A 25,864-nucleotide genomic window follows, 5' to 3' on the forward strand; every position below is an offset into this window, starting at 1 on the left:
TCAGATTATTTTTGTCTTCAGTTTTAGAAGTCCTTTATATTTTTTGGATATTAACCCCTTGTCAGATATATCATTTGTAAATATCTTATCCCTTTCTGTAGGTTGCCTTTTTGTTTTGTTGATGTTTTCCTTTGCTGTAGAAAAGCTTTTTATTTTGGTGTGTGTGTATATATATATATATATATATATATATATATACACACACAAAAGCTTTTTATTTTGGGGTGTGTGTGTATATATATGTATATATATATATATATATCTCCCTGTAACCATATATGTACATACATATATATGGGAATCTGTATCCATATATCTATATATCTATATATCTACATATAGATCTCTAGTTTATTTTGCTTTTGCTTCCCTTGCCTGAGTTATATCCGTAACTATGTTGGTAAGGCTGGTTGTCCAAGAGATTCCTTCCTATATTTTCTTTTAGGAGGTTTATGGTTTCAGATCTCACATTTAGGTCTTTAAATCATTTTGAGTTTATTTTTGTGTATACTGTAAAATGGTCCAATTTCATTCTTTTGCATGTTGACTGTCCAGTTTTCCCAATGCTATTTGTTGGAGAGATGGTCTTTTTTTCATTGGATGTTCTTTCCTGCTTTGTTGAAGATGAATTGACCATATAGTTGTGGGTTCATTTCTGGATTTTCTGTTCTTTTTTTTTTTTTTTTTTTTAAGATTTTACTTATTTATTTGACAGAGAGGTCACAAGTAGGCAGAGAGGCGGGCAGAGAGAGAAGGGGAAGCAGGCTTCCCGCTGAGCAGAGAGCCGATGCGGGCTCAATCCCAGCACCCTGGGATCATGACCTGAGCCAAAGGCAGAGGCTTAACCCACTGAGCCACCCAGGCGCCCCTGGATTTTCTCTTCTGTTCCACTGAACTGTGTGTCTGTTTTTGTGCCAATACTATCATCAGGGAAATACAAATCAAAACTATAAGGAGAGATCACCTCACACCAGTCAGAATGGCTAAAATTAATGCAGGAAACAGGTATTGGTGAGGATGTAGAGAAAGAGGAACCCCCTTACAGTGTTGGTGGGAATGCAAACTGGCGTGGCCTCTCTGGAAAACACTATGGAGTTTTCTCAAAAAGTTAAAAATAGAACTGCCTTACGATCCAGCAATTGCACTACTAGGTATTTATCCAAAGGATACAAAAATACAGATTCAAAGGGTTCAGTTAGGGATTTCATTGAATCTGTAGACTGCTTTGAGTAGTATGGATATTTTAACGATATTTATTCTTCCAATCCATGAACATTGATGAATCTTTCTACTTTGTGTCATCTTCAGTTTATCAGTGTGTTGTAGTTTTCAGAGTACAGGTCTTTCACCTCATTGCTTAAATTTATCCCTAGGTATTTTATTCTTTTTGGTGCAATTTTAAGTGGGATTGTTTTCTTAATTTCCCTTTTTGTTACTTCATTATTAGTGTATAAAAACAAGAGATTTCTGTGTATTAATGTTGTATCCTTTGACTCTACTGAATTCATTTCTTACTTGTAATAGGTTTTGTGTTTTTTTGTTTGTTTGTTTGTTTTTTGACACACAGAGAGAGATCCTAATATAAATCTTTTTTTTTTTAAAGATTTTATTTATTTATTTGACAGACAGAGATCACATGTAGGCAGAGAGGCAGGCAGAGAGAGAGATAGAGAGGAGGAAGCAGGCTCTCCACTGAGCAGAGAGCCTGATGCAGGGCTCTATCCCAGGACCCTGAGATCATGACCTGAGCTGAAGGCAGAGGCTTAACCCACTGAGCCACCCAGGTGCCCCTGTAATAGTTTTTTGCTGGGGTCTTTAGGATTTTATGTATGTAATATCCTGTCATCTGCAGATAGTGCCAGGTTTACTTATTTACCAATTTGAATGCCTTTATTTGTTGTCTGATTGTTGCAGCTAGGACTTCCAGTACTGTGTTGAATAAAAGTGGTGATAGTGGACATCCTTGTCTTGTTCCCGATCTTAGAGGAAAGGCTTTCAGCTTTTCACTATTGAGTATGATATTAGCTGTGGATTTGTCATAAGTGGCCTTTATTATATTCTGAGGTATGTTCGTTCTATATCCACTTTGTTGAGTTTTTATGATGAACAGATGTCATATTTTGTCAAATGCTTTTTCTGCATCTATTGAGATGATTGTGTAGTTTTATCCTTCTTTTTGTTAATATGGTACAGCTATTTTCAGATATCCAATTTGCAGATATCAAACCACCATTATATCCCTGAAATAAATCCCACTTGATCATGATGAATAATCCTATTAATGTATTGTTGAATTTGGTTTGTTGATATTTTGTTGAGGGTTTTTGCATCTATATTCATCAGGGATGTTGGCCTGTAGTTTTTTGTGTTGTTTTTATTTAAGATTTATTTACTTGGTTGGGGGGGTAGGGGCAGAGGGAGAGGGAGACAATGAGAATTTCAAGCAGACTGCCTGCTGAGCACAGCGGGGTGCTTGATCTCATGATCCTGAGATCTTGATCTGAGCCAAAATCAAGAATTGGATGCTTAACTGGCTGAGCCCAGGTGCCCCTGAAGTTGTTTTGTTTTGTAGTGTCTTTGGTATCATAGGGTTATGCTGACCTTATAGAATGAAATTAGAAGTTTTCCTTTCTGTTCTATTTTTTGGAATAGTTTGAGGAGAATAGGTATTAACTGTTCTTTGAATGTTTGGTAGAATACATCTGTGAATCCATCTGGTCCTGGACTTTTGTTTGTTGGGAGTTTTGATTACTGTTTCAGTTCCATAACTGGTAATTGGTTCACATGGCTATTCTCAGCCGTTTCTTTCCCCCTCATTCCCAGTGAGGGCAAATTGAGTTTTGGAACTAATGAGGTGGATATCCTCAATGGAATGACTCAGAAAATGGAACTTATTTGTTGACATAGAATGAAAAACAAAGAAAGCAATAATCTCCTATTAAAAAAAAAAAAGTGGCTAGTAATCTTCCTTATTAAAATACATAGGGTTTAGGGTACCTGGGTGGCTCAGTTGGTTAAGCAACTGCCTTTGGTGCAGGTCATGATCCCAGAGTCCCAGGATCGAGTCCTGCATCAGGGGAGTCTGCTTCTCCCTCTGACCTTCTCCCCTCTCATGCTCACTCTCACTCTCTCTCAAATGGATAAATAAAATTAAAAAACAAAAAAAAAACCAAAAAAACCACATAGCATTCAGGAAATAATTAGCTCTCTTCAAACCACTTGAATTTTTCAGAGTTTTGTTGACTCCCAGTCTTCCAGGACAGGGGCTTACTTTCATGAAGAACGTCTTATACGACATAGGTGTTAGATTAATAATAGTGGTTTAGTAGAAATATCAAGTACTTTAGCCATAAAGGAGACTTTTAGGGAAAAGGATTTTAGAAGGATCCAGAAATTTTTACATTTTCTTCAAGACAAATGGAATTTTTCATTTTATGACAACTCCTTGTTACTCTCAAATAAACAACTCAGGTATTACTTTCTAAAGCCTAGATCTCTTGCATCTGGCAGTTTTGACTGTGTCACCAGCATGTTGCTGGCACTGAAAAATTGTCTAAGGGAAGCATCAAGAGAGAGAAGAGGTGGCTTTGCCAGTCAACTTTTATTTTATTTATTATAATCTCTATTTTTTCCCCCAGAGAACAATTTTTGTTCAGTGTTTAAGGACTTCGCTCCCTACATGTGCTTTCGTGGAGGTTTTGGGGCAGTGCCCACTGGTCTAAATTGGGGTAGAAGTGTTTGGTCCTTCCCTGTTTTGCAAGAGTGATTCCTGACTATCTTGCTGTGAATTTTGCCAGTCAACTTAAAAAATCCTGTTCACATTTATTTAACTAGTCGCCACCATGCAGACACTTCTGGTTCTATGAGAGTTCTTTTCCTACTTTAATGCTGTGTTTGATTTTATTCATATAGGGAAGGGGAGGTAAAAAGAGGGGATGAATTAGAGGACTGTTCAAAGACATTCCTCTTTAAACCTTATAATTAATTTTAGGGAGACCTTTGCAATGTTGGACACAGCTCTGAAATCAGTGAAATAATTTTGAGGACTTTGTTGTCTATAGGAGAATTTTACAAGAAGTATTTCAAATTCAAAAATTTTTTTTAACTATAGGGAGAAAACAATTTAAGTTACATGTTTTTTAGTATTCAGTATTTCAGACTTTCTTAGGGGCAATTTTTAAAACAGATTTGGGCTATCTCAATTGTTTTTTTTTTTTTTTTTTTTTAATTTATTTGAGAGAGAGCAAGAGTGAAAGAGCACAAGTGGGGGAGGGGCAGAGGGAGAGGAAGAAACGGGCTCCCAGCTGAGCAGAGAGCCCAATATGGGGCTCTGTCCCAGGACCCTGGGATCATGACCTGAGCCTAAAGCAGATGCCCAACCAACTGAGCCACCCAGGTGCCCCTATCTAAATTGTTCTTAAAAAAATTGTTTTTCTAGGGGCGCCTGGGTGGCTCAGTCGGTTAAGCGTCTGCCTTCAGCTCGGGTCATGATCCCAAAGTCCTAGGATCGAGCCCCACATCTGGATCCCTGCTCAGCAGGGAGCCTGCTTCTCCATCTTCCTCTGCCTGACGCTCCCCCTGCTGTGCTCTCTCTCTCTCTCTCTGTCAAATAAATAAATAAAATCTTTTTAAAAAAATTGTTTTTTTAGAGTTCTTGTGAGTGGTAAGAGAGCACATGAATTCATGTTAATTAGATGTTCAGAATCGATTATAGCTAGTTTGTGTTTGGGGGATACCCAAATTAAGGAGTCAGGAAATGCTTTCTTGATTACATTACATTGAGTTACATTCACATGTAACTCCCAGTTCATAATCTCAGAGCATGGCTCTTTGGGCACTAAGGCAAAGTAGTAGTAAGGTAAGTTTTAGACAGTGTATGCCTGCCAGCTGGGTAGGTATAGATCTCTGATTAATCCACTACAGAAGTTTTGTCAGAGTTCAGCTGCACATCCTGAAAGTGTTCAGAAGTGTTCAGAAGCTGAGTGAATCCATATGACCTTTGTATTTAAAAGAAATAGATAATACAAGTACATGACAAAGTTTTTTTAAGTGCAAAATGGTATACAGTGTATATTCAATGAGAGGTCCTCCCTTCACCTGACCTCATTTGTGCTCCCCCTCTCCTTCTCTTTGGGGACAGCATTACCTGTTTTTGGCATGTCCCTGGGGGGTAGTCCATACATGTACATGTGTATATTCTCTCTCTTCTTTTCTTGTTCTTCTTCTTTTTTTTTTTTTTAAGATTTTATTATTTTATTTGACAGAGATCACAAGTAGGCAGAGAGGCAGGCAGAGAGAGAGGGGGAAGCAGGCTCCCTGCTGAGCAGAGAGCCCAATGCGGGGCTCAATCCCAGGACTCTGGGATCATGACCTGAGCTAAGGGCAGAGGCTTTAACCCACTGAGCCACCCAGGGGCCCCTCTTCTTTAATTCTTGACATAAATGATTGTATACCATTCTATACATTGGGTTTTTTACTTGAAAACATGTCTTGGAGATTGTTTCCTATCAGTACATTTAGATTTGCATTGTTATAATAGCTGCATGGCATTCCATCCTCTATATGTACATAGTTTATTTAACCAGTCCTCGACTAGTATCTAGGTTGTTTCTAGTCTTTTGATACTACAAACAGTGTTACAGGAAATTTCCTTGCACATACTTTCCTTGTGTGAGTATTTCTTTAAGATCCATTGTTAGAATTGCTGGGTCAAAGGTATGTGCACTTTTGGCATTTTAGACAGAAAGTGTAATTTTATTAGCCTTTTTATCTTTTTTTTTTTTTTTTTAAAGATTTTATTTATTTATTTGACAGAGAGAGATCACAAGTAGAGAGGCAGGCAGAGAGAGAAGGAAGCAGGCTCCCTGCTGAGCACAGAGCCTGATTTGGGGCTTGATCCCAGGACCCTGAGATCATGACCTGAGCTGAAGGCAGTGGCTTCAGCTGCCACCCAGGCGCCCCTAGCCTTTTTATCTTGTAAAACTTTTTTTTTTTTTAAGTAATCTCTACACCCAGTGTGGGACTTGAACTTGAACTCATGACCCTGAGATCAAGAGTCACATGCTTTATTGACTGAGCCAGCCAGGCACCCCACTTGTAAATCATTCTTTTAACATTTTTTGGAGGGGAAGAGGGAGGAAGGGCAGAGGGAAAGGGAGAATCTTAAGCAGGCTTCGCTCTGGGCGATGTGGGGCTCCATCTTACAACCCTGAGATGTGATCTGAGTTGAAATCAAGAGTCAGACACTTAACCGACTGAGTCACGGAGGCACCCCCATTCTTAACAACTTTTGATAAGGAATGGGATAAAATTCTTATATTACATTTAACCAGGAGTGCCATTTTTTGTTGTTGTTGATTGCTGTTTGACAGGAGGAAACTTACTGGATTCAGAAGAAGGTGACACTTTATGGTTGAGGGTGAGCTAGCATATAAAAGCTATCTTAATCATAATTATCAAAGTATTGCTGGATTGATTCTGGTTGCTTGTATTTCATTTTGATCTTTGCATTAATGTAGTTAAATGACTAAAACAATCTGGTGGTATGGTCCTAGAGAGCAAAACTGTTTCAGTACTAACTGCTTCTGTAGGGTCTTAAATTTTCATGGAAATTAAATACTGTGTAGCTCACCAAGTCTAACTGACCCACTCTGTTTCCTGCCCTAGTTATATTCTGTAGACAGTGGAAGCAATAGAGCTTATAGTTTGTTGGCTAAAAGTTTTGATGAGAAAGTTGGAATCTAGAATTGTTTTTTCTTTCTTGGAATAATGCATTCCTGAGATTTCAGAGAGAAGACCAGACTTCTTGTATTTATTAGCTGTGTATGTAATTAATATATAAATAATCCCTTCGGATACTAATAACAATTGTTTAAAATTTTATCATGAACTATTTCTGCCTAAAATTATTTAACTCTCACTTTTTTTTTTTTTAAGTTTTATGTTTTTGAGAGAGAGTGAGAGCATGAGCACAAGTTGGGGGAGGCAGAGGGAGAAGCAGACTCCCACTGAGCAGGGAGCCTGATGAGGAACTCTATCCCAGGACCCTGAGATCATGACCCAAGCCAAAGGCAGAGCTTAACCAACTTACCCATCCATATGGCCCTAACTATCACCTTTATTTGTTTGTTTTTGAAATATCACTTAAAGGCTTATTTTGGGAAGGAAATTTCCTCAGATGCACTAAACACTTCTGTGACTTACACAGGATGTCAATCATCACTACAAAAGTAATCTAATGTAATCAGTTCTTGGTGAGTAGGGCCACATTAGAAGAAACTTGAGTTATGCTTAATATAATTAATAATAATAAAATATTAATAACATTGTTTTTAATAATAATGTTCTCAGAGTTGATCAAAGTATAACGAAGGGCTCTTTGCCTCATATGAAGTGGCCCAAGACCTTTTCCTATAAGAATTAGAAAGTCCCAGAGCTGATTTGTGATATCTAATTTATTAAGGGTTAGGATAACCTGATAACCTGGCTTCTTAGAAGTATATGTAAAATAAAAGTATAAGGGCTCTGGATGGGGCCAAGGGGCTGAGCTGTGATTGGAATCCAAGAGTCTCCTGCTGTTCTCAGTGGTCAGATACGTAACTTCCATTCAGATGAGGTGCTAAAGAGGGTTTGAATGTAGATAGTGTTACTGGCATCTACTGGCTGGTGTTTAGTTATCTGGTGCCTTAAAACCTGATAGGAGGGACATGGCTAGTTGTCCACTGTAACAAAACACTTGATATTGGTGATTCTAGAGATAAAAGATTATGTTTTCCAACTTAGCAAGTGGTAGTATGTTTTATATCTGGGAAGATGGATGAAACCTAGAATGCTTCCACTCTGATAATTCTTTAAAATAGATACAGAATATATTGGTAGATTATCGAAAAAAAAAAGAAAGTAGAAGAATGTTCAGATAGGAACAAGGTACAAGAGAGGAAAAGACTTTCTACAGTAAAAGATAACTAAGGAGAGGCTTTTTAACTTTTTCAGTAGCATCATTCTTATTGGGATTTAAGTGGGGGTTGGGGCTAACAATAAATATTACCTCGTCTTTCTCCTTCTAAATTTTTTTTTAAAGATTTTATTTATTTAACAGAGAGAGAGAGATCACAAGTAGGCAGGGAGGCAGGCTGAGAGAGAGAGGGAAGCAGGCTCTCTGCTGAGCAGAAACCCCAATGCAGGGCTCGATCCCAGGACCCTGAGACCATGACCTGAGCTGAAGGCAGAGGCTTAACCCACTGAGCCACCCAGGTGCCCCTCTCCTTGTAAATTTGAAATCAACTGAGAATTAGATTCCTTAATCAGTAAATTGAAATGTAAAAAAATCAGCCTTATTGGTGGGGTTGACTGGAGAATATTCCATAGATCTGTGGCCAAATGGGCTTATGACCATCCCACCCCAATCCCCCCCCGCCCCCCCCCTAGTTAAACTTGACCTAACAGGTTGATAGATCTCTGGGACAACCGCTCATCCTTAACTCCCTTCCACAATAGAGAGAAGTGCTGGATGGCATCCTGCAGACTATGCCTAGTCCTCCTGGTGCCTCATCTCTCCTTGAGTGCCCAGGAAGGGATAGCCATAGTGATTAGTTTCTTCTTTCGGTTGTTGAAGGGTTAGGGAATGAGAAACATTATAGGGGAAGTCTCTCTCTCCTCAGGGAAATATGAGGCTGGGAAATAATGGCCCTCCACGACAGTATGGTGTGCGGTGCTTTTCTCCCCCCTTTCCAGAAAATTGAATCGTGAGCTTAAATTATTTCTTAGATCAAAAAGAGTAAAAAAAAAAAAAAAAGTTATAGATCTTTGTCCTTAAAAACTTGTAAAAGTTGGGAGAAATCAGTCTGGTTTTAAATAAATATTTGAGTTAATCTGGAAGCAAAGGCAGAGACTGGGGGTTTGCTTAGCAGCCTCTTTGTGGATGCTTATTAAAAAGTATTTGCCTACTTCCCTGAAATACCTTTTGCTTTAGTTTGGTTTTAAAGTCTTGCTAGCAAAAAATGATTAAGACTCTTTAATTTTTATTAACTATCTCGGAGCGCCTGGGTGGCTCAGTGGGGTAAAGCCTCTGCCTTCTGCTCAGGTCATGATCCCAGGGTCTTGGGATCGAGCCCCACATCGGGCTCTCTGCTCAGCAGGGAGCCTGCTTCCTCCTCTCTCTCTCTGCCTGCCTCTCTGCCTACTTGTGATCTGTCAAATAAATAAAATCTTAAAAAAAAATTTTATTAACTATCTCTTAATAATGCTCTGAAAGCTGTAATTATTTTCAAGATTCTCTAATTTAGAAGAAGAATTATTCTTTTCATCTAGTATGGGGTCAGTTGTACAGAGTAACAAAATGTTGGTTCTGAACTTATTATTTTGTTCTTGCTCATTCCTGTCTCCCTTTTCTCCTTTCCAGAATCCTATTCTAAGAGCTCGGACACTCAGGCATCTACCATGGTGTTGGGTCCTGAACAGAAGATGCCAGATGGTAATTTATAGCTGTGTTATTGTCTGATTTTTACTTGGAATTTGGTCTAAATCAGTAATAGAAATTGACCATATTTTCCTTCTTGTCATCTATCACAACAAAAATTGTCCTTAACTCCTCTTCCCTAGCTAACAGTATCATCATAGAGGCCTGCTCCAATCAGGTCCAATCCAGTCACCATCCAGTAACTTAAGCTGTAAATGATAACCATGAAGATCTATCTCATATCTTATTTCCACTTCTGAGATGAGCCAAGATTAGCTGCAAGTTTGGTTTCTGTAGCAGTAATGCTTCCAAGGGCAAGTGTTAATCACAGGCCTGGCATAAAAACCTTTAGAATGCTTTGGCTCTTCACAGGACTGGGATATTTACATTAAGGAACAGTAAAATACCGAGCAAACGCATTTAACTGTGTAATCCATTAGAGGGAGTTTTCTAATTCTTTCTAATCTAAATTTCTGCTTTAGAATTTTTATTCCTTTTCTTTAAATTTCCTTATAATTCAGGGCCACTTCACAGAAGTGGGTCAGCTCCCTATAGAAAGAAGCTTTTGTTTTTCTAATTGGATGTTACAAGGATTTCTTGGAAACCCTGACATTAGAGCTCTTTGGTTTGAAATTGCCATTTGATGGCTATCAAACTCGGCTTTGTATCCTTCTGGCAGATTAGCCCTTTTCTCCTAGACCCTTCCCTTACCAGCATTTAAGATTACCGGCAAAATGCAGGACCTGGAAATGCTGATAAGCAGTCTAAGATGAGCCCTCCTGTCACGAGGGTGCCCACACCCCATGACCTGAAGCTCTTCATGGCAGGCCTTAGTCAGGAGGCAAAGGGTTCCTGTTTGGTGGTTTCCCTGCAGCTTCAGATTTTAACCTAACTGTGGCAGGATTTTTCAACTTCCACATTTTTTGAGAAGCCCGACAGAGGTGTAAAGTCCGAGGACCATTCTTTGGCTCAGTCCAAATAATGGATGGGGGTGGGGGCGGAGTAGGGTAGTAACTAGATGGACCTAGTTGTGTTCTTCTGAAAGTTAGGATTTTAGGTTACGAGGGTGGCTAGACAGGGAATGTTATATTTTGAGCCCTAGGCATCAGTGTATTTAGAAGAAAATGAGATGATACTAAAAGTTGCCAACCGGGAATGCAGAAGTGTGAAAGTAGGAAAACCATTGTGAGATGAGCGTTAAAACTAACCCAGAGCAAAGTGACATGGGAGGAGGGGTGAGAGGGAGCTTTTTTTTTTACCATAAGCTTTTTTTAGTTTCCTGAATTTCCATCCATGTGAATGTACTGCCTAATAAAGAATTGTAATTATTCTATATTAAAAATATAGATGAAAATAAAATATTGGAAATAAATTGAGTAGAGCCAGGTTGGTCTTGTGCATTTAGGTGTTAAAAAGATTTGATTTAAAAGTTACTAAGGAGGGGCGCCTGGGTGGCTCAGTGGGTTAAAGCCTCTGCCTTCAGCTCAGGTCATGATCCCAGGGTCCTGGGATCGAGCCCCGCATCGGGCTCTCTGCTCAGTGGGGAGCCTGCTTCCACCTCTCTCTCTCTGCCTGCCTCTCAGCCTACTTGTGATCTCTGTCTGTCAAATAAATAAAATCTTTAAAAATAAATAAATAAAAGTTATTAAGGAGGGGCGTCTGGGTGGCTTAGATGGTTAAGCGTTTGCCTTCAGCTCAGATCATGATCCCAAGGTCCTGGGATGGAGCCCCACATCGGTCTCCCTGCTCAGCAGAGTCTGCTTTCCCCTCTGCCTCTCTCCCCTGCTCATGCTCTCTCCCTCCCTCTCTCTCAAATGAATAAATAGAATCTTTTTTAAAAAAAAAAGTTACTAAGGACAAGTTGTTAGTGTATTTTGTTCATTTTTATTTCTTCTCAAATCTGTTAATTTAGATGAAGTTTCTGGAGACCATGGGGACTCTCCCAGTCTTGGTGCACTCAACCCTGCCTATAGTACCTCATCTCTCCCCCAGTCCGAGGAGCACTCACAGGAGCCCTTTACCACCTACTTTGATGAGAAGATCACCATTCCTGAAGAAGAGGTTAGTGACAAATCCTTGGAGGAAGGGATTATTTAAGGAAGACTTAGGAGTGGAAAGTCTGCTGAACAACTCAAGAGCAACAGCCTCAGATCTCATTTTGCAAGCAAGTCTCTGAAGACAACTTCTGTAATCAGAGTAACTGTTTACAGTAACTTTCAGGAAAACGAGGACCTTGAGAACAGTTGCCACATTGTACTAGTGATTATTTTTTGATCTAGAAAGTATGAATTACATGTGTTTTACAGTAGCTTTTGTCCCTTTTGAGTGGTGGTTGGGCACAAGGGTACTGATACTCATACTCAGGTTTTAGAATGAGAGGCTGGTGGATGGAAAGAACAGGTAAGGGAAGGGCTCTTATTTGGACAGAGAAGTGGCCAGGTTATTGATAAGAAGTGGGTAAGATGAAGTTGAAGTTGGGCACACCCAGTATGCAGAAGCTGATATTGTTGCTTTATATGTGGAAAAAAAAAAAAAAAACAGATAAATTAGATCAGTAGTTTGGAGTTGATAATTAGTTTGATCTCTTCCTCTCTTGTATAGTATTCTTGTTTTAGCTTTCGTAAGCTCTGGGCTTTCACGGGACCTGGCTTTCTTATGAGCATTGCCTACTTGGATCCAGGAAACATCGAATCTGATTTGCAGTCTGGAGCAGTGGCTGGATTTAAGGTGAACATCTAGTCCTCTCCCTGCCCCTGTTAAACACATGCAGTCCACCCTCACATCCTTTCCCCCTTCTCTGCCTGTTGGATATCATCAACCTTGGCAGTTACATGCAACTTCATTGACAGTGACACTTGGGTGAAAAGTACTTTGCCATCTGGTTTTTAAAATTTATTTTATACACATAGTTTGCTTTAAATTTATTTTCTTTTATCCAGTCCACATAGTTTGCCTTGAACAAGGGAGAAATTAAGGCTCAGAAAGGTGTGAGATGACCTAGCAGGTTATGCACAGAACCTGATACAGATCTCCAGGTCATTTGATTCTTGAGCTGGGCTCTTTCCTGAATGTATTTCTCATTCACATTGCCAAACAACGAAATGAAAACACTCCAGTTGTATAATGAGTGTTATGATGGGATTTTTTTCTTCTCTAGTTGCTCTGGGTTCTAATGTTGGCCACCGTCGTGGGGCTGCTGCTCCAGCGCCTTGCAGCCAGACTGGGCGTGGTCACGGGGTTGCATCTTGCTGAAGTGTGTCATCGTCAGTATCCCAAGGTGAGCCACGTAGTGTCCTGTTTGTCACTCATCTCAGAGAAACGTGTGTGTCTGACAGAATGTGCTGGCCTCGTGATATATACTGAAATAGCGGAGGATTTAGTGGTCAGGGGCCTGCGGATCAGTTCCAGGGGAAATTCGGTAGCCTCTCTTGCTGCCAACCCATAGTTCTGTACTTCTTTAAATTGAGATTCATTTTTTGCCAGAAAGCTTCCTTGGAAAAATTCAGTTAGAGTAAATATTTACCATTCATTCCGCCTTCTGATATCTAGCAGTGCCCAGCCCATGGAGGGGTGGGAGTGCTTTAAGCACTTTCATTCATACATCCATATTCCTAAATCATGTATTTTCTTTTTTGTTTGACTTTGTCATCAATTTGAAAAATAAGATATTCTCTTTTACTATAAACTCTATGTGGCAGGATCTTTGGATTTGTTAAGAATTATTTTTCAATTGACCCTGACCCTGGAAGTTACACTGTCTTCCACAGCTCTTTTCTGGACATTTTGGGCCTTCTCTTACTGCTGCCTAAGGCAGGAATGGACCCTATGTCTGGAAGATAGTTTTAACCTAGCTTCATCTTTAGATAAGATAATGATCTCCCTCTAGTTTGTCCTAAATGTATAATCTCCTTTTCTGACTCTGAAAAACTATCCTTATCTGCCTTTTCCCCCTTATATGCTTTTCAGAAAAAAACCTTAGTAATTTATAATTTCTTGTAGTTTCTCTTCACGTATATTAACAGTTCTTTTTTGTGACCATTTTTTGTGTAGTAGATACCTGAAGCTGTTGTGTTGGATTTGTTTTTTGTTTTTGTTTTTGTTTTTGTTTTGTTTTGGGTTTGGTTTTTTTTTGTTTTCTCTTGGCCTCTGTGAGCCAGTATTAACTAAATTTGTCTTTCAGCTGGATCGTTTGACCAGATTAGGTTCCCGTTTTGTTATATGCCACTCTATTTCAACCAGTTTGCTTGGAGTCCCTTTACATATTTGTCCTTTTTCACTTGCTTATATATTATCATTACATTAAGGTTGACCCCAGCCTCTTCATTTTTATTTTATCTCTTCAGCCATGGTCAGGATAATTGTCTTCTGTGGTCATTTTCTCTTCTCTCCTGAACAATATTTTGACCAGGTTAGCATCCTCATTTTCCCCTAAAACTTTTGGATTGTTTTTATTCAGGAAATTAAGTGGAAATTAATGATCAGAAATTCCATTCCTCTATTGAGTGGAAGGTAAGAGAAAAGATTAGGATCAGCTGCTGTCCTGACCTTGGCTCATTGGCATCACCACATAGAAGCACCCTTGCTTTCTCCAGCTTGGGGGTACAGTGCAGTGACAGGCCAGGTGGAGCCCAGTTCTGTTACTTCATCTCTAGACTGAAGCCTTATGGAGGACTGTTGATGGGTCAGTGCCAAATGTGAATTCCAAACTATAGGGAAAGTTCTTAAAAATGATTAATTAGAACTATGTCTTTCTGCTGTTTGGTATTTAGGTCCCACGAATTATCCTATGGCTGATGGTGGAGTTGGCTATCATTGGCTCAGATATGCAAGAAGTTATTGGCTCAGCCATTGCCATCAATCTCCTGTCTGTAGGAAGGTGAGGGGGTTTTCCTCCAGAAAGTAATATTTTTCTAGATTTCAAAGCAAATGTAAAAACAAAGACCAAATTAATTTTCAGTTTTCAAGATTCAATTCAAGTATTATTTTTTCTGTGGAACCTTTCTGGAGCCACCTTCTCTCCCAGCAGCTGTAGGCTCTGTATGTTCATGTTCTCATGTTGGGTTATGCATCCCTCTGTTATACAGTGTGTGACATGTGTGTTACAATTATGTATTGGTATATCAGTTTGTCCCACTAGACAGTGAGCTCCTTGAGGGGTAAGACCCGTACTTTTCAGCTTTGCATCCTAAATGTCTGACTTAGTAGACAATGTTTGAATGAATGTAGTTCGTTCATTTGGTGCTGTGATCCTAAACTACCCAAGGCCTGACCTCCTGCCACTGTCCCCTCTCCCACGAGTCCTTACTTCTCCAAGTGTTGTGTATCTGGAGAGCTGTTGGAAAGAAAGTGGTTTTCAACGTTTCCTTTCTTCCCATTAATCTCCATTTCTTGTCTCTGACCTAGGGTTCCTCTATGGGGTGGAGTTCTCATCACCATTGCAGATACCTTTGTATTTCTCTTTTTGGACAAATATGGTAAGGAGACTGGGAATGGAGGGGTCAGTGAAAGGAGCTACTTCCCTTCTTCTGGCTGGTGGAGAAGTCTGCCTTCTGTGAGCTCACTGTTGCATTTTCCCCTTTAGGCTTACGGAAGCTAGAAGCGTTTTTTGGCTTTCTTATCACCATTATGGCCCTCACATTTGGATATGAGGCAAGTGTCACAGGCTATTCATTACTTTTTATAACCAAAAGAGAGGGGGTTGTTTTGCCTTTTCTTTTAAGACTGTATAATGCTAGGATGGTTTAATTTTATCACATGTGTTAACAAAAAGCCAGTTCAGCCTAGGCCAATTTTGAAGAAATATGATCTGTAGAGACTATTCTCTGGGAAGGCCTGCTGGTCTCCTAGGTCAAAAATGACCAGATTTTGTAGGACTTTCTAGACTAGACTCCCTGGTTCCAAGTTGGCTAGCCCCATTACAGAGCAGCCTTAGAGATTATTCCTGGCTTTTAACTCGGAGGGGTTCTGGTTTTGCTTATCCTGGCTTATACCACCTGCAGCTTGAACTTTCTCTGTATTGCAAGTTAATGAACTATAAAGGATATAGCGGGTGTTTCCTGGTTTGTTCCCCAACCCAGATACTCCTAAGAATCAGTACCATTATAGGCAGTAATGGTAGCTTTCTTTCTTTTTTAAGATTTTATTTATTTATTTGACAGCACAAGCAGGGGGAGTGGGAGAGAGAGATGCAGGCTCCCCGCTGAGCAGGGAGCCCCATGTGGGGCTCAATCCCAGGACCCTGGGATCATGACCTGAACCGAAGGCCACTCAGGCGCCCTGATAGTAGTTTTCTATGTCCAATTGTTATAAACTCATTTTTGCTCATTGGCCTGGCTGAACTTCTAAAAGTACATCTAATCTGGGATGCCTGGGTGGCTGGTTCAGTTGGTTAAGTGTCTTGACTTGATTTTTTGGGTTGGGTCACAATCTCAGGGATCTGATTCTCTCTTCCACTGCCCCTCCCCCTGCTCACACTCTCTATTTCTAAAAGAAATAAAATCTTTTTAAAAAAGCTCATCTAATCTGTGAGTAGATTATGTAATAGATTAGTCTAAGGCTTCAAGAAAAAGGCTGAACCAGGAAAAAGTATGTATGAGAAATATTTATGAATGTGTCTCAGCATATATTAGTGGCAAACATAAGTGATTTTTAGATAAACATAGGTGAATAGAGGCAAAAGTATGGATAATCAAGAATTGACTATATTCTTGGGTCTGTCTCATAGGAGCAGTTGTGAAAATAATGTCAGTGAGGCCCTTAGCAGCCATCTAATTCTTTAGAATATTAATGACATTCTCTACACATCTACTTTGTATATCTAAAATATGACGTGAAATATTTGGATATGCCAGGCCTGAATTCTCAGACCTCTGGAAGCAAGTCCCTCATGCTGCTTGGTTTTCTGATGGTTCTATATTCCTCATTATTCTAGGTAGTTGTTGAAGAAAGTGTTGTAAGGAGCAATGGATGCTAAGTGTTTCCTAGTACTGTGTTACTCCCCTGGTCTCATATTCTAATAGTTCTGTTGGTATGTAGTATGTTACAGTGAAGCCCAGCCAGAGCCAGGTACTCAAGGGCATGTTCCTGCCATCCTGTTCAGGCTGCCACACCCCACAGATCGAGCAGGCTGTGGGCATCGTGGGAGCTGTCATCATGCCACACAATATGTACCTGCATTCTGCCTTAGTCAAGGTGAGTATGGCCCTTATATCTGTGTTGTCCAGAGAGTTTATGTTTCCTTTAGTTGCAGGGAACACACACTTACTTGAAAAGCATAAGAGCCCTAAAGGAGAGAAGGGTTTTTCCACGGTTGGATGTTTATAAACTTTGCACGCTCAGACTCTGTTTTTGTCACAAAGGTGACCAGAAATAAGTGACCCCACAGAGAAACTGGGACTAAAATTCTTCATAAAAGGTCCAAAAGTGCACCAAATCTCTTGTGTTTAAATCCCAAAAGATTAAAAAAAAAAAAACCCCAAGAGAATGAGTGACCTTGAGGAGATCAGGATTAAAGAGCCCAACCAAGGTTTTATCAGTCATCTTATACAATAGTTTGCTGGGAGATCTCAGAGACCTTTACAATTAAGGTTGTTAGGACTGAAAATCAGGTGGTTTTTTTATGGGAGTGGTTCTTCTAGCCACAGTAACTGAGAGCTTAGTAGCACATAGTCATCATTTCCTGTTTGAGGAACGTGCAGTGTTGTCAGAGGGTCATGAGGTCCTTACTCACTTACTGAGCCAGGATGTAAGTAAGTTTTCTCACATTTCTTGTGAGAAAATGTCAGTTGTTTGCCCTCTAAATCTTTCAGCTGACTCCAAACTTATGAAATAGTACAAAGAAACTTGTTCTAACTAATCAAAAAATGACTTTGACGTTTATGTCTCTAGTCCAGACAGGTAAACCGAGCCAATAAGCAGGAAGTTCGAGAAGCTAATAAGTACTTTTTCATCGAATCCTGCATTGCTCTCTTTGTTTCCTTCATCATCAACGTCTTTGTCGTCTCAGTCTTTGCTGAAGCATTTTTTGAAAAAACCAACGACCAGGTGGTGAGTAAGCCAGGGTCATGAGTGGTAGTGAATGTGAGGGTAGTGAAGGCCGGAAGACAGGAAGAGTGAAAGGGACTTGGAGCTCAGGGGAAACAGATCTCCAGGTTCGGGGCTGCCCCCTCATCATGGCAGTAGTCAGGGTCCAGAGTCTGGGGATAGGCCAAGCCTGGACCCATGTTTCCAAGCTATTGGCTCTGAAGGGAGTTTGCCTCAGAATAAAGATTGCCTCACGCTGTTCTGTTTGTGCCTTCATGTCTGTTTGGCTCTTTGTCATCATCCCCTTTTGTTTCCTGTTTATCAACTGCCAGCCTGCTTGCCAGTCTTGCATTTGGAGGTGAGGACAGGGAGGAGTCAACAAACAGAACACAGAAACTGACTAAGATATACTCTTTTGTACTTTTTTTTTTTTTTTTAAGATTTATTTATTTATTTATTTATTTGACAGAGATTACAAGTAGGCAGAGAGTCAGGCAGAGAGAGAGAGGAGGAAGCAGGCTCCCTGCTGAGCAGAGAGCCCGATGCGGGGCTCGATCCCAGGACCCTGGAATCATGACCTGAGCCAAAGGCAGAGGCTTTAACCCACTGAGCCACCCAGGCACCCCTCTTTTGTACTTTGAATACTCTATTGTCTTGATTCCTGATGGCCTATCTATAGGATCTCTGACTCCTGGCTCTGCTATGACTAAGGAGTCCTCTCATATTTCTTAAGGACCCTCTCCTCCTGCCATCACTTAAAGCGAGCCAGCATTCATGTATTACTGTGCACACTCTTTTTTTTTTCTTAAGATTTTATTTATTTGACAGAGACACAGTGAGAGAGGAAACACAAGCAGAGGAAGTGGGAGAGGGAGAAGCAGGCTTCCCACCAAGCATAGAGACCGATGAGGGGCTCGATCCCAGGACCCTGGGATCATGACCTAAACTGAAGACACACACTTAACAACTGAGCCACCCAGGCACCCCACCATGCACACTCTTAACTCAGTAAATATTTTTGATAGCATGAGGGTGTAGAAGGATTATGGAAGAAGACCGTAAGTGCCATTACTGCCAATCTCTGCTCTCATTACAACCTGTATCCAGTGTCTTAACTTCCAGCCTATGTCTCCTAGGTGACTTGCATGTGACCTGTAGTTTGTGATCTGTAGGAATGCTCTTCTGGTCTGGTCCTTGCCTCAAAAGTAAAAGTTGCTCCTGAACTGCTTTGTGTTCCAGATTGCAGTCTGTAGAAATAACAGCAGTCCCCACACTCACCTTTTTCCTGATGATAACTCAACACTGGCAGTGGACATCTACAAAGGGGTAAGCCTTTTCAGATTTGTAATCACTGCTCCTGAATCAGTATTCTTGGCATAGTATCTGATCATTTTCTGTGGGTTCACTTCGGAGCTGAAACTGTCGTCTCTGGAGTGTCATTTACTTCAGAGGTCTAGGTGCCAGGCAAGCATTTTTGGATTATATGGGAGGGAATAGAAGATCAGCTAAAAGATGAATTGTAGAGTGATGGTGGTAGTATAGTGTTTTATAGGATGTTAACTGGAGGAGACTAAAGAAAGTGCTCCTGGTAAAGTATTCTTTATTGGGACCTCTCAGTCCCTTTTATGCTGGTTACATTATGAACCTCCCAAGAGTAGAATGCATAATTTATGTAGTATTTCCCAAATGTATTTGACCTTTCTCTTCACTCTTGTTACTATCTTCCAGAATAGTGTGTTAAGTAATATAATTTGGAAATTGTTGTGTAGACTTTCTTTTCTTTTTTTTTTTTTTTTTTAATTTTAAACATATTTAAGATGTAGGTTGAGGATGAAGGCTTTAGGAACTCGGAGAAAAGACTTAAGCAGAGGAATGAAGGAGTATCCAGCAAAATTTAGGTCGAAGGCCCCTAAAATGAGGTCAGGTCCTGAGTCTGGCTTCTGCGGAGTAGCGCCCAGCACAGTGCTTGCTACAGAGCAATTTTGTTTTGGTTGTTGTCTAAGCAGATCATTGACAAAAACATCTTTCTCCCTTGCCTCCCCCAGGGTGTAGTACTGGGATGTTACTTTGGGCCAGCTGCACTCTACATCTGGGCTGTTGGGATCCTGGCTGCAGGACAGAGCTCCACCATGACAGGAACTTACTCTGGCCAGTTTGTCATGGAGGTATGTGCAGTTTTGACTGGTATAGAGGAGAGGAAGAAAACATTGATTGCCCTTTTGTGACGTCTTCTTAATCCCATGTTTCTAGGGTCTTCCTGAACCTCCCAAACCTTTTTCTGTTTCCTGTTCTAGACGTTTATCCTGCTTCTGGGTTTTCTTCCAGGGATTCTTGAACCTAAAATGGTCACGCTTTGCCCGAGTGATTCTGACCCGCTCTATTGCCATCATCCCCACTCTGCTTGTTGCCATCTTCCAGGACGTAGAGCATCTAACAGGGATGAATGACTTCCTGAATGTTCTGCAGAGCTTACAGGTGAGGAGGGAGCTGGGGGAAGCCCCATCCCATTTAATCAGGCAGTGTTATATATTGCCGTTAGGTACCAAGCCTGTAGTGCTGGGTCCTGGGAAAAATTCAGAGGAAGAAAGAGGCACATGTATGTATATAAATGTATGTATATAAATGTATGGAATCCCTGGTATCTGAAGAGCTTTTAGAAATGTTTTGGTTTGTAAAAGCCTATTGAATGGGAATTATCTGCTATAATTATATATAGAGTATTAAATTACTGTTTTTTAATCCAAGCAAACATTAAATAACATAGGACATGGCTAGGTCCTATTGAGGTTAAAAAAGCAAGGCAGATAGGAATGTTTATAAAGACACCAGATCAGAATCGGTGTCCATCGACAGAATAAAGACATCGGATCAGATGACTCCATAGGTTTCAATATAATGCATGAGCATCTTGGGATGATAGGAGTAATTTCTCATGAGGTAGATGAGACAGGTTATGTGTTTCCGTTGTGCTAACAGTGCTGCTTGGGGGTAATACAGGGATCTCCAGTAGCCCCATCTGATCTCCATTCTTTCTCTTCCAGCTTCCTTTTGCTCTGATACCCATCCTCACGTTTACAAGCTTGCGGCCAGTAATGAATGACTTTACCAATGGAATGTGAGTGTACTTCTCTCAGTTCCCCAAAAATATGTGGGGAAGCGTATCTTCATTGAGTAGACCAGTGAGAAAATGAGTCATGGGGGGGAACCACATATTTTGAGAGGTGAATGCTAGAGCTGCCCCTTAGTTTTTGGCTCAGAGAACAGAGACTATGAATGCAGTAAAGAAGGCAAGCACATTTTTCATTTCTAGCATGAGAAAGTTCCACTCTTAGGGCTTTAATTCTTTAGCTTTAGTCACTGAAGTGTAAAGCACCTTAATTCCATGTTAAACGATCTTAATGAGAAAAGCATAAACGAATACCTTTTATGTACTTCTTGAAAGGGTATGGGGTATTTGAAATTATTTGTTGCTTTCTAGGTACTTGAGACTTGTTGCATTTTTAGGGACTTAAATATTAAGGATTATTTGATAGTATTTCCCCCCCCTCTTTCTCCCTCTTGGTGTTTTACTTGGCTCATGATAAGAATAATTTTCAGTGCATTTTGAGATGCCTCTTAACTCCTGTCCTGTCTACTCCACAGGACAGTGTCCTTTTCTGCTTGTGAATGGGCTAGACTATTCCCCCCAGTGACTAATGATTCTTTTACAGAGGCTGGAGGATTGCAGGCGGGATATTGGTCCTTATCGTCTGTTCCATCAACATGTACTTTGTCCTGGTTTATGTCCAGGAACTAGGGCATGTGGCACTGTATGTGGTAGCTGCTGTGGTCAGTGTGGCTTATCTGAGCTTTGTGTTTTACCTGGTAAGTCTTTTCAGAAGGGGGCAGGGGTGTAGGTATCAGACATGGTAGAGATGGGGCTTATGAACACCAAAATGAAAGGATCCAAAAGAGCAAAATAGCAATCTTTTTTCTTTTCTTTTTTTTTTAAAAGCACATAGCAGTCCTATCTCCAGGTTAATGAGACTGTTTATGTGAAATTGTTAAGTCACCTGTGGTTAAACAATATTTTTAACCATAACATTTATTTAGGCTCTTAAGAGCTGTCACGTTACTTCTGTCTGGTTTCCATTCTTAGTAATTCCTGATAAGAGGGGCACCTGGGTGGCTCAGTTGGTTAGGCATCTGCCTTCAGCTCAGGTCATGATTTCAGTGTTCTGGGATCAAGCCTCATTTCAGGCTCCCTGCTCGGCCGGGAGTCTGCCTCTCCTTCTCCCTCTGCCTGCTCATGCTTGTGCTCTCTTTCAAATAAATAAATTAATAACTTTTTAAAAATTCCTGATAAGAGAGTATCATGTTTTTGAAGAATTAAAAGAATAGTATAGAAAGTAGAGAGTGGCACAAGATTTTAATAGCTGTCTACAAAAGAAAGAATATTGATATTTTCTCATTGAATTACTCTAGAGTTATTTAAAAATGATGGTTATAAAAGCATAGCTACACAGAAAATGCAGAATAATGTATTCAAGATGATCCTCCCCCCCCCCCCCCAAACCCAGTGGTAAATTATGTTAAAAATGGTGATAGTAGTTGTGTTAGGATATTTCCTTGATGGATATATTCTTTTGTCTTATTTTCTAAATCTTCTGCAACATTACTTATATTAATGGAAAATAGTTGTAGCAACAAAGACAACAAACCCACCTCCCTGTTCTATACAGGTTTCTTTGAAAAATGCATGTGTGGAGGGTTAGGGACAGCAGAATTTGTACTATATATGCTGCAGAGAATGGTTAAGGATGGAGGCTGGAGACCTGCTGATCTTTTTAACACTTACCTAGTCTCCCTGCTAATATCTGACACAGGTTAAGTACTCGATTGAGAAAATAACTTTAGTGACTATTGAAAAATTAAGGCCTGGATTTATTTATTTTTTCTTCTTTCCTCCTTAGTAAACCTTGAGCACCCTAGGATTATGCTGAACCTATATTCTAGGGATTTACTCCAAGGAAACTCAAGTAACTGAACATGTCCTTGACAGGAATTATTTTTAAAATTCACTGTAGAAGTTAAGGGAATCCTTCCTCCCTGCAGATTAGCTCTGAAGAGACTGAGTTGTCCTCAGGTAGCCTGAAACTGTTGAGGTTGTTGAAGACCCATTTTTAGGCTGGGGACTGATTCTAGGGTTGGTTACTGCTATTAAGCTCCCAAACACGTATTTGAGCAGTTTGGGGTGCTGTCCGAGTTGTATTGGTCTGTCAGTCATTACCTCCAGCTGCATCATGAGGAATGGGGTAGGACTGAAGAAAGATGGTCTTCAGGGAACTCCCAGTTGGACAAAAGAAACAACAAACACAAAGCAGTAGGAACAGGGAACTCGATATTGAAAATAGTATGAAGAAACTTTGTTGAGGAAAGCAGATTCCAGGATGTCTTAATGGGGGTGTGGGGTTGGGAGAATGACTTGTGCAAACTGGGTGGTAGGACATGAGCAGAGCTGGATGTTCAAGGAAGAGAGCAGGGGGACGCCTAGGTGGCTTAGTTGGTTAAGCATCTACCTTTGGCTCGGGTCCTGATCCCAGGGTCCTGGGATCGAGTCCTGCATCAGGCTCCTTGCTCAGCAGGGACCATGCTTCTGCCTGCTACTCCCCCTTTTTGTGCTCACTTTCTCCCTCCCTCTCTCTCTGACAAATAAATCTTTAAAAAAAAAAAAAAAAAGAGGGAAGAGAGCAGGTTTGCATCTTGAGCAGTGCAGTGTGAGCAGTCATGATGGGAAGAGGGATCTGCAGAGAGGTTGGCGAATGATGACCGTACTTTATCTTTCAGGGTTGGCAATGTTTGATTGCATTGGGCATGTCCTTCCTGGACTGTGGGCGCACGGTAAGCATCTCCAAAGTCCTGCTGACCGGAGAAGCTGCTGGCAGCTACGCTAAGTAGACACTGGATCAGTCTGTCTGTCTTCCACGGGTAGCCATCAGAGCCAGTGTGTTTCTATGGTTTACTGTGTGAACATAGCCAAAAGTATGTGCTGTTGCACAGACTGCATTTAAGACTCAGCTCTTTGTTGGGAAAGACTTTGTTTCAGTATATGTTTGAAAAGATGGAAATTTTTTTTTCTTCCTGACGTTCTAATCTGGGAACTGCATTAGATAGGATCTTTGAAAAACTGACATGTGCTGCTATCATTCCAACACTAACTCTTAAGTAGCTGCCCAAGGGCCAGCTTGTTTTATCCTTTTGAGAGATAATCCTATATGCATTATTCTTAACCAGGCTATGTGTTAAAAAAAAATATTTGAGAAACGTATTAAAGTTTTCATAAGACAAATTACAGAATGGGTATGCAGGTTTTGTTTATAAAAAGATTAAAGGCTAAGAAATACTTTTCTTATGCATACCCTGTCAGTTATTTTAATTATAAAAAAATAAAATCTCAACTAAACTGGTTTCATCCATATTAAATATAAAATTATGAAAAATCTACCTCTTTCAGGTTTAGGATTCTTTTAACTTATTTCCATTTTAAATTTCTTCGTGGAAGTTAAGAGGGATGAGAAAGGATAAAGATGGTGATAAACAGCAAAGCTGCCATGTGGGTGTTGGTTATTAATCACCTTGGAAAGTCACTGAGCAGATTTTCCTCAGAGATTGAAAGCTTATCAGGATTTTCTTTCCAGTCCCGATTTTCTTAACTTTCATGTTAATACAGAGCTTTCCTGATGATATTTACTCTTGAGCACATTTATAAAGCCTTCACCCTCCTCATTCAGGAGGTTGGTTATAGAAAAAAGATGGTAGCATTTATGAACTGACATTCTCATGAGATTTTGGAATGAGAAAAGACTTTAAAGGAAAGAAGAGTCATCTGTTTTATTCCTAAAAGACATCTCCTACCAGAATTGTCATGGTTTTCCGAAGCATGCCCAAGACAACCTGCAAGGCAATCTCGGGAGCTATGGACCTAACTGTTGCAAAGCTCTGTGTCTCTCAGCAAGTCAGTAGGAATCACTGTGATTGAAAGTTCTCTCTCAGCAAGGTTGCACTGGGCTACCTCTTCAGCCATTCCCTCAGAGGGAAAAACTTTGAGACCAGATGGTGGAGCTCTGGAGTCAGAGGACATGGGTCCCTTCAGCATGAAGCTGCTTCTCTTCAGCCACTGCTGACATTCTTACATATGGAGCCTGAGATTATGTGATTATATCAAAGCAAATCACATTTGTCTGGTGGAGATAAATAATCAAGTCTGCTCTAGCCATTGACTTGATGAGAACAGTAATGGGAATGGCATTGAATGGCAATGACTTCTCATTTTTGGAGCTTTCCTTCTAGAGTCCTGGTTGATTGACCTTCTCTATTCACCTGAGCCCCTAAATGCATTATTGCTGATACCAGGTCAAGAGTATAGACTGGATGGACTTTTATAAGGCATTAAGGGTAAACTGCTGTGTATCACTGACCATACCTTATTTTAGGCCCTCAAGCACAGGATCATGAAAGAGAAATTTCCCTCACTCTCCCTCCTCACATCTGCCCCTGTCCCTGTCTTCATTTCCCAAACTGGTCATAAGGGCACTCTGTGAAGATACTGGGGGCTGACATCTTAATCTCTCATCTGGCTGGACTAGGTGGAGGCAAAATTGACAAAAAAATTCTTTGTAAAGACAGTATAATAACACACACACTACCTTTGCCCTGAGTCTGGGTGGGTCCTGTCACTCTCGAGTCATAACACTTAGAAGTTCAGGTAAAGCTGCTTGTTTTCTTTAAAAAGTTTTGTTTATGACTTGAGATGATGGAAAATTTCTTCCCAGTTAAATGGCATTTTATAATACTATGTGTGTAGTGTTTGACAGTGTTAAAAATACTCAATACTGTATTTCATTTGATCCTGTCAGAAAGAAAGTGTACTTCAGCCAGTACTCTGGGTGCAATGAACAATGCTGTGAAGTCTCCCAGCGCCAGCATGCGCGCTGTCTGTGCCGGATGTTAAGTGGTCCTTGTTTTCCACAAGTGTGACATGAAGTCATTGTGCTGTCACAGCACACTGGGAGTTAATGGATGGGGAAGAGCTGGAGTTTGGCTCCTGTAAGGTCCTGCTAGTAGTATAAGTGGTTACAACTGAGCTGTTAGTGCCCATTTAACACTATGTAAACTTGGTTTGTAATTAAAAGATTTTTTTCCTTTTCCTGTTTGGTTTCCTGGGTATTTTTTTTTAACCTTAAAAATACTTCTGGGGATGCCTGGGTGGCTCAGTCGGTTAAGTATCTGCCTTTGGCTCAGGTCATGACCCTAGGGTCCTGGGACCAAAGCTCAGCATCGGGCTCCTTGCTCAGCGGGGAGCCTGCCTCTCCCTCTGCCTGTTGCTCCCCCTGCTTGCGCTTGTGC

The 25,864-nt window shown here is 40.5% G+C and overlaps 1 protein-coding gene across 7 annotated transcripts in view; it reads left to right on the forward strand.

Annotated features, from left to right (window-relative positions):
* Nucleotides 1-25,864, forward strand: part of SLC11A2 (solute carrier family 11 member 2) — a 37,196-nt gene that overhangs the window by 6,917 nt on the left and 4,415 nt on the right. For 4 of the 7 annotated variants that reach the window (XM_032876773.1, XM_032876776.1, XM_032876775.1 and 1 more), the window contains exons 2-16: nt 9,401-9,472; nt 11,370-11,518; nt 12,059-12,184; nt 12,615-12,734; nt 14,227-14,333; nt 14,861-14,931; nt 15,039-15,106; nt 16,493-16,648; nt 17,345-17,503; nt 18,719-18,805; nt 19,525-19,644; nt 19,805-19,954; nt 20,521-20,594; nt 21,190-21,343; nt 23,306-23,359. In XM_032876773.1, coding sequence (XP_032732664.1) covers nt 9,439-9,472; nt 11,370-11,518; nt 12,059-12,184; nt 12,615-12,734; nt 14,227-14,333; nt 14,861-14,931; nt 15,039-15,106; nt 16,493-16,648; nt 17,345-17,503; nt 18,719-18,805; nt 19,525-19,644; nt 19,805-19,954; nt 20,521-20,594; nt 21,190-21,343; nt 23,306-23,359 — 1,629 coding nt within the window. In that variant the 5' untranslated portion in view covers nt 9,401-9,438. Of the gene's footprint in view, nt 1-9,400; nt 9,473-11,369; nt 11,519-12,058; nt 12,185-12,614; nt 12,735-14,226; nt 14,334-14,860; nt 14,932-15,038; nt 15,107-16,492; nt 16,649-17,344; nt 17,504-18,718; nt 18,806-19,524; nt 19,645-19,804; nt 19,955-20,520; nt 20,595-21,189; nt 21,344-23,305; nt 23,360-25,864 lie in introns of those variants that run through there. The other 3 variants (XM_032876777.1, XM_032876774.1, XM_032876778.1) reach the window with 3 other exon arrangements.

Source organism: Lontra canadensis, unplaced genomic scaffold, assembly GCF_010015895.1.
Source record: "Lontra canadensis isolate GAN:19392208 unplaced genomic scaffold, GSC_riverotter_1.0 scaffold59, whole genome shotgun sequence".
Taxonomy (NCBI): domain Eukaryota; kingdom Metazoa; phylum Chordata; class Mammalia; order Carnivora; family Mustelidae; genus Lontra; species Lontra canadensis.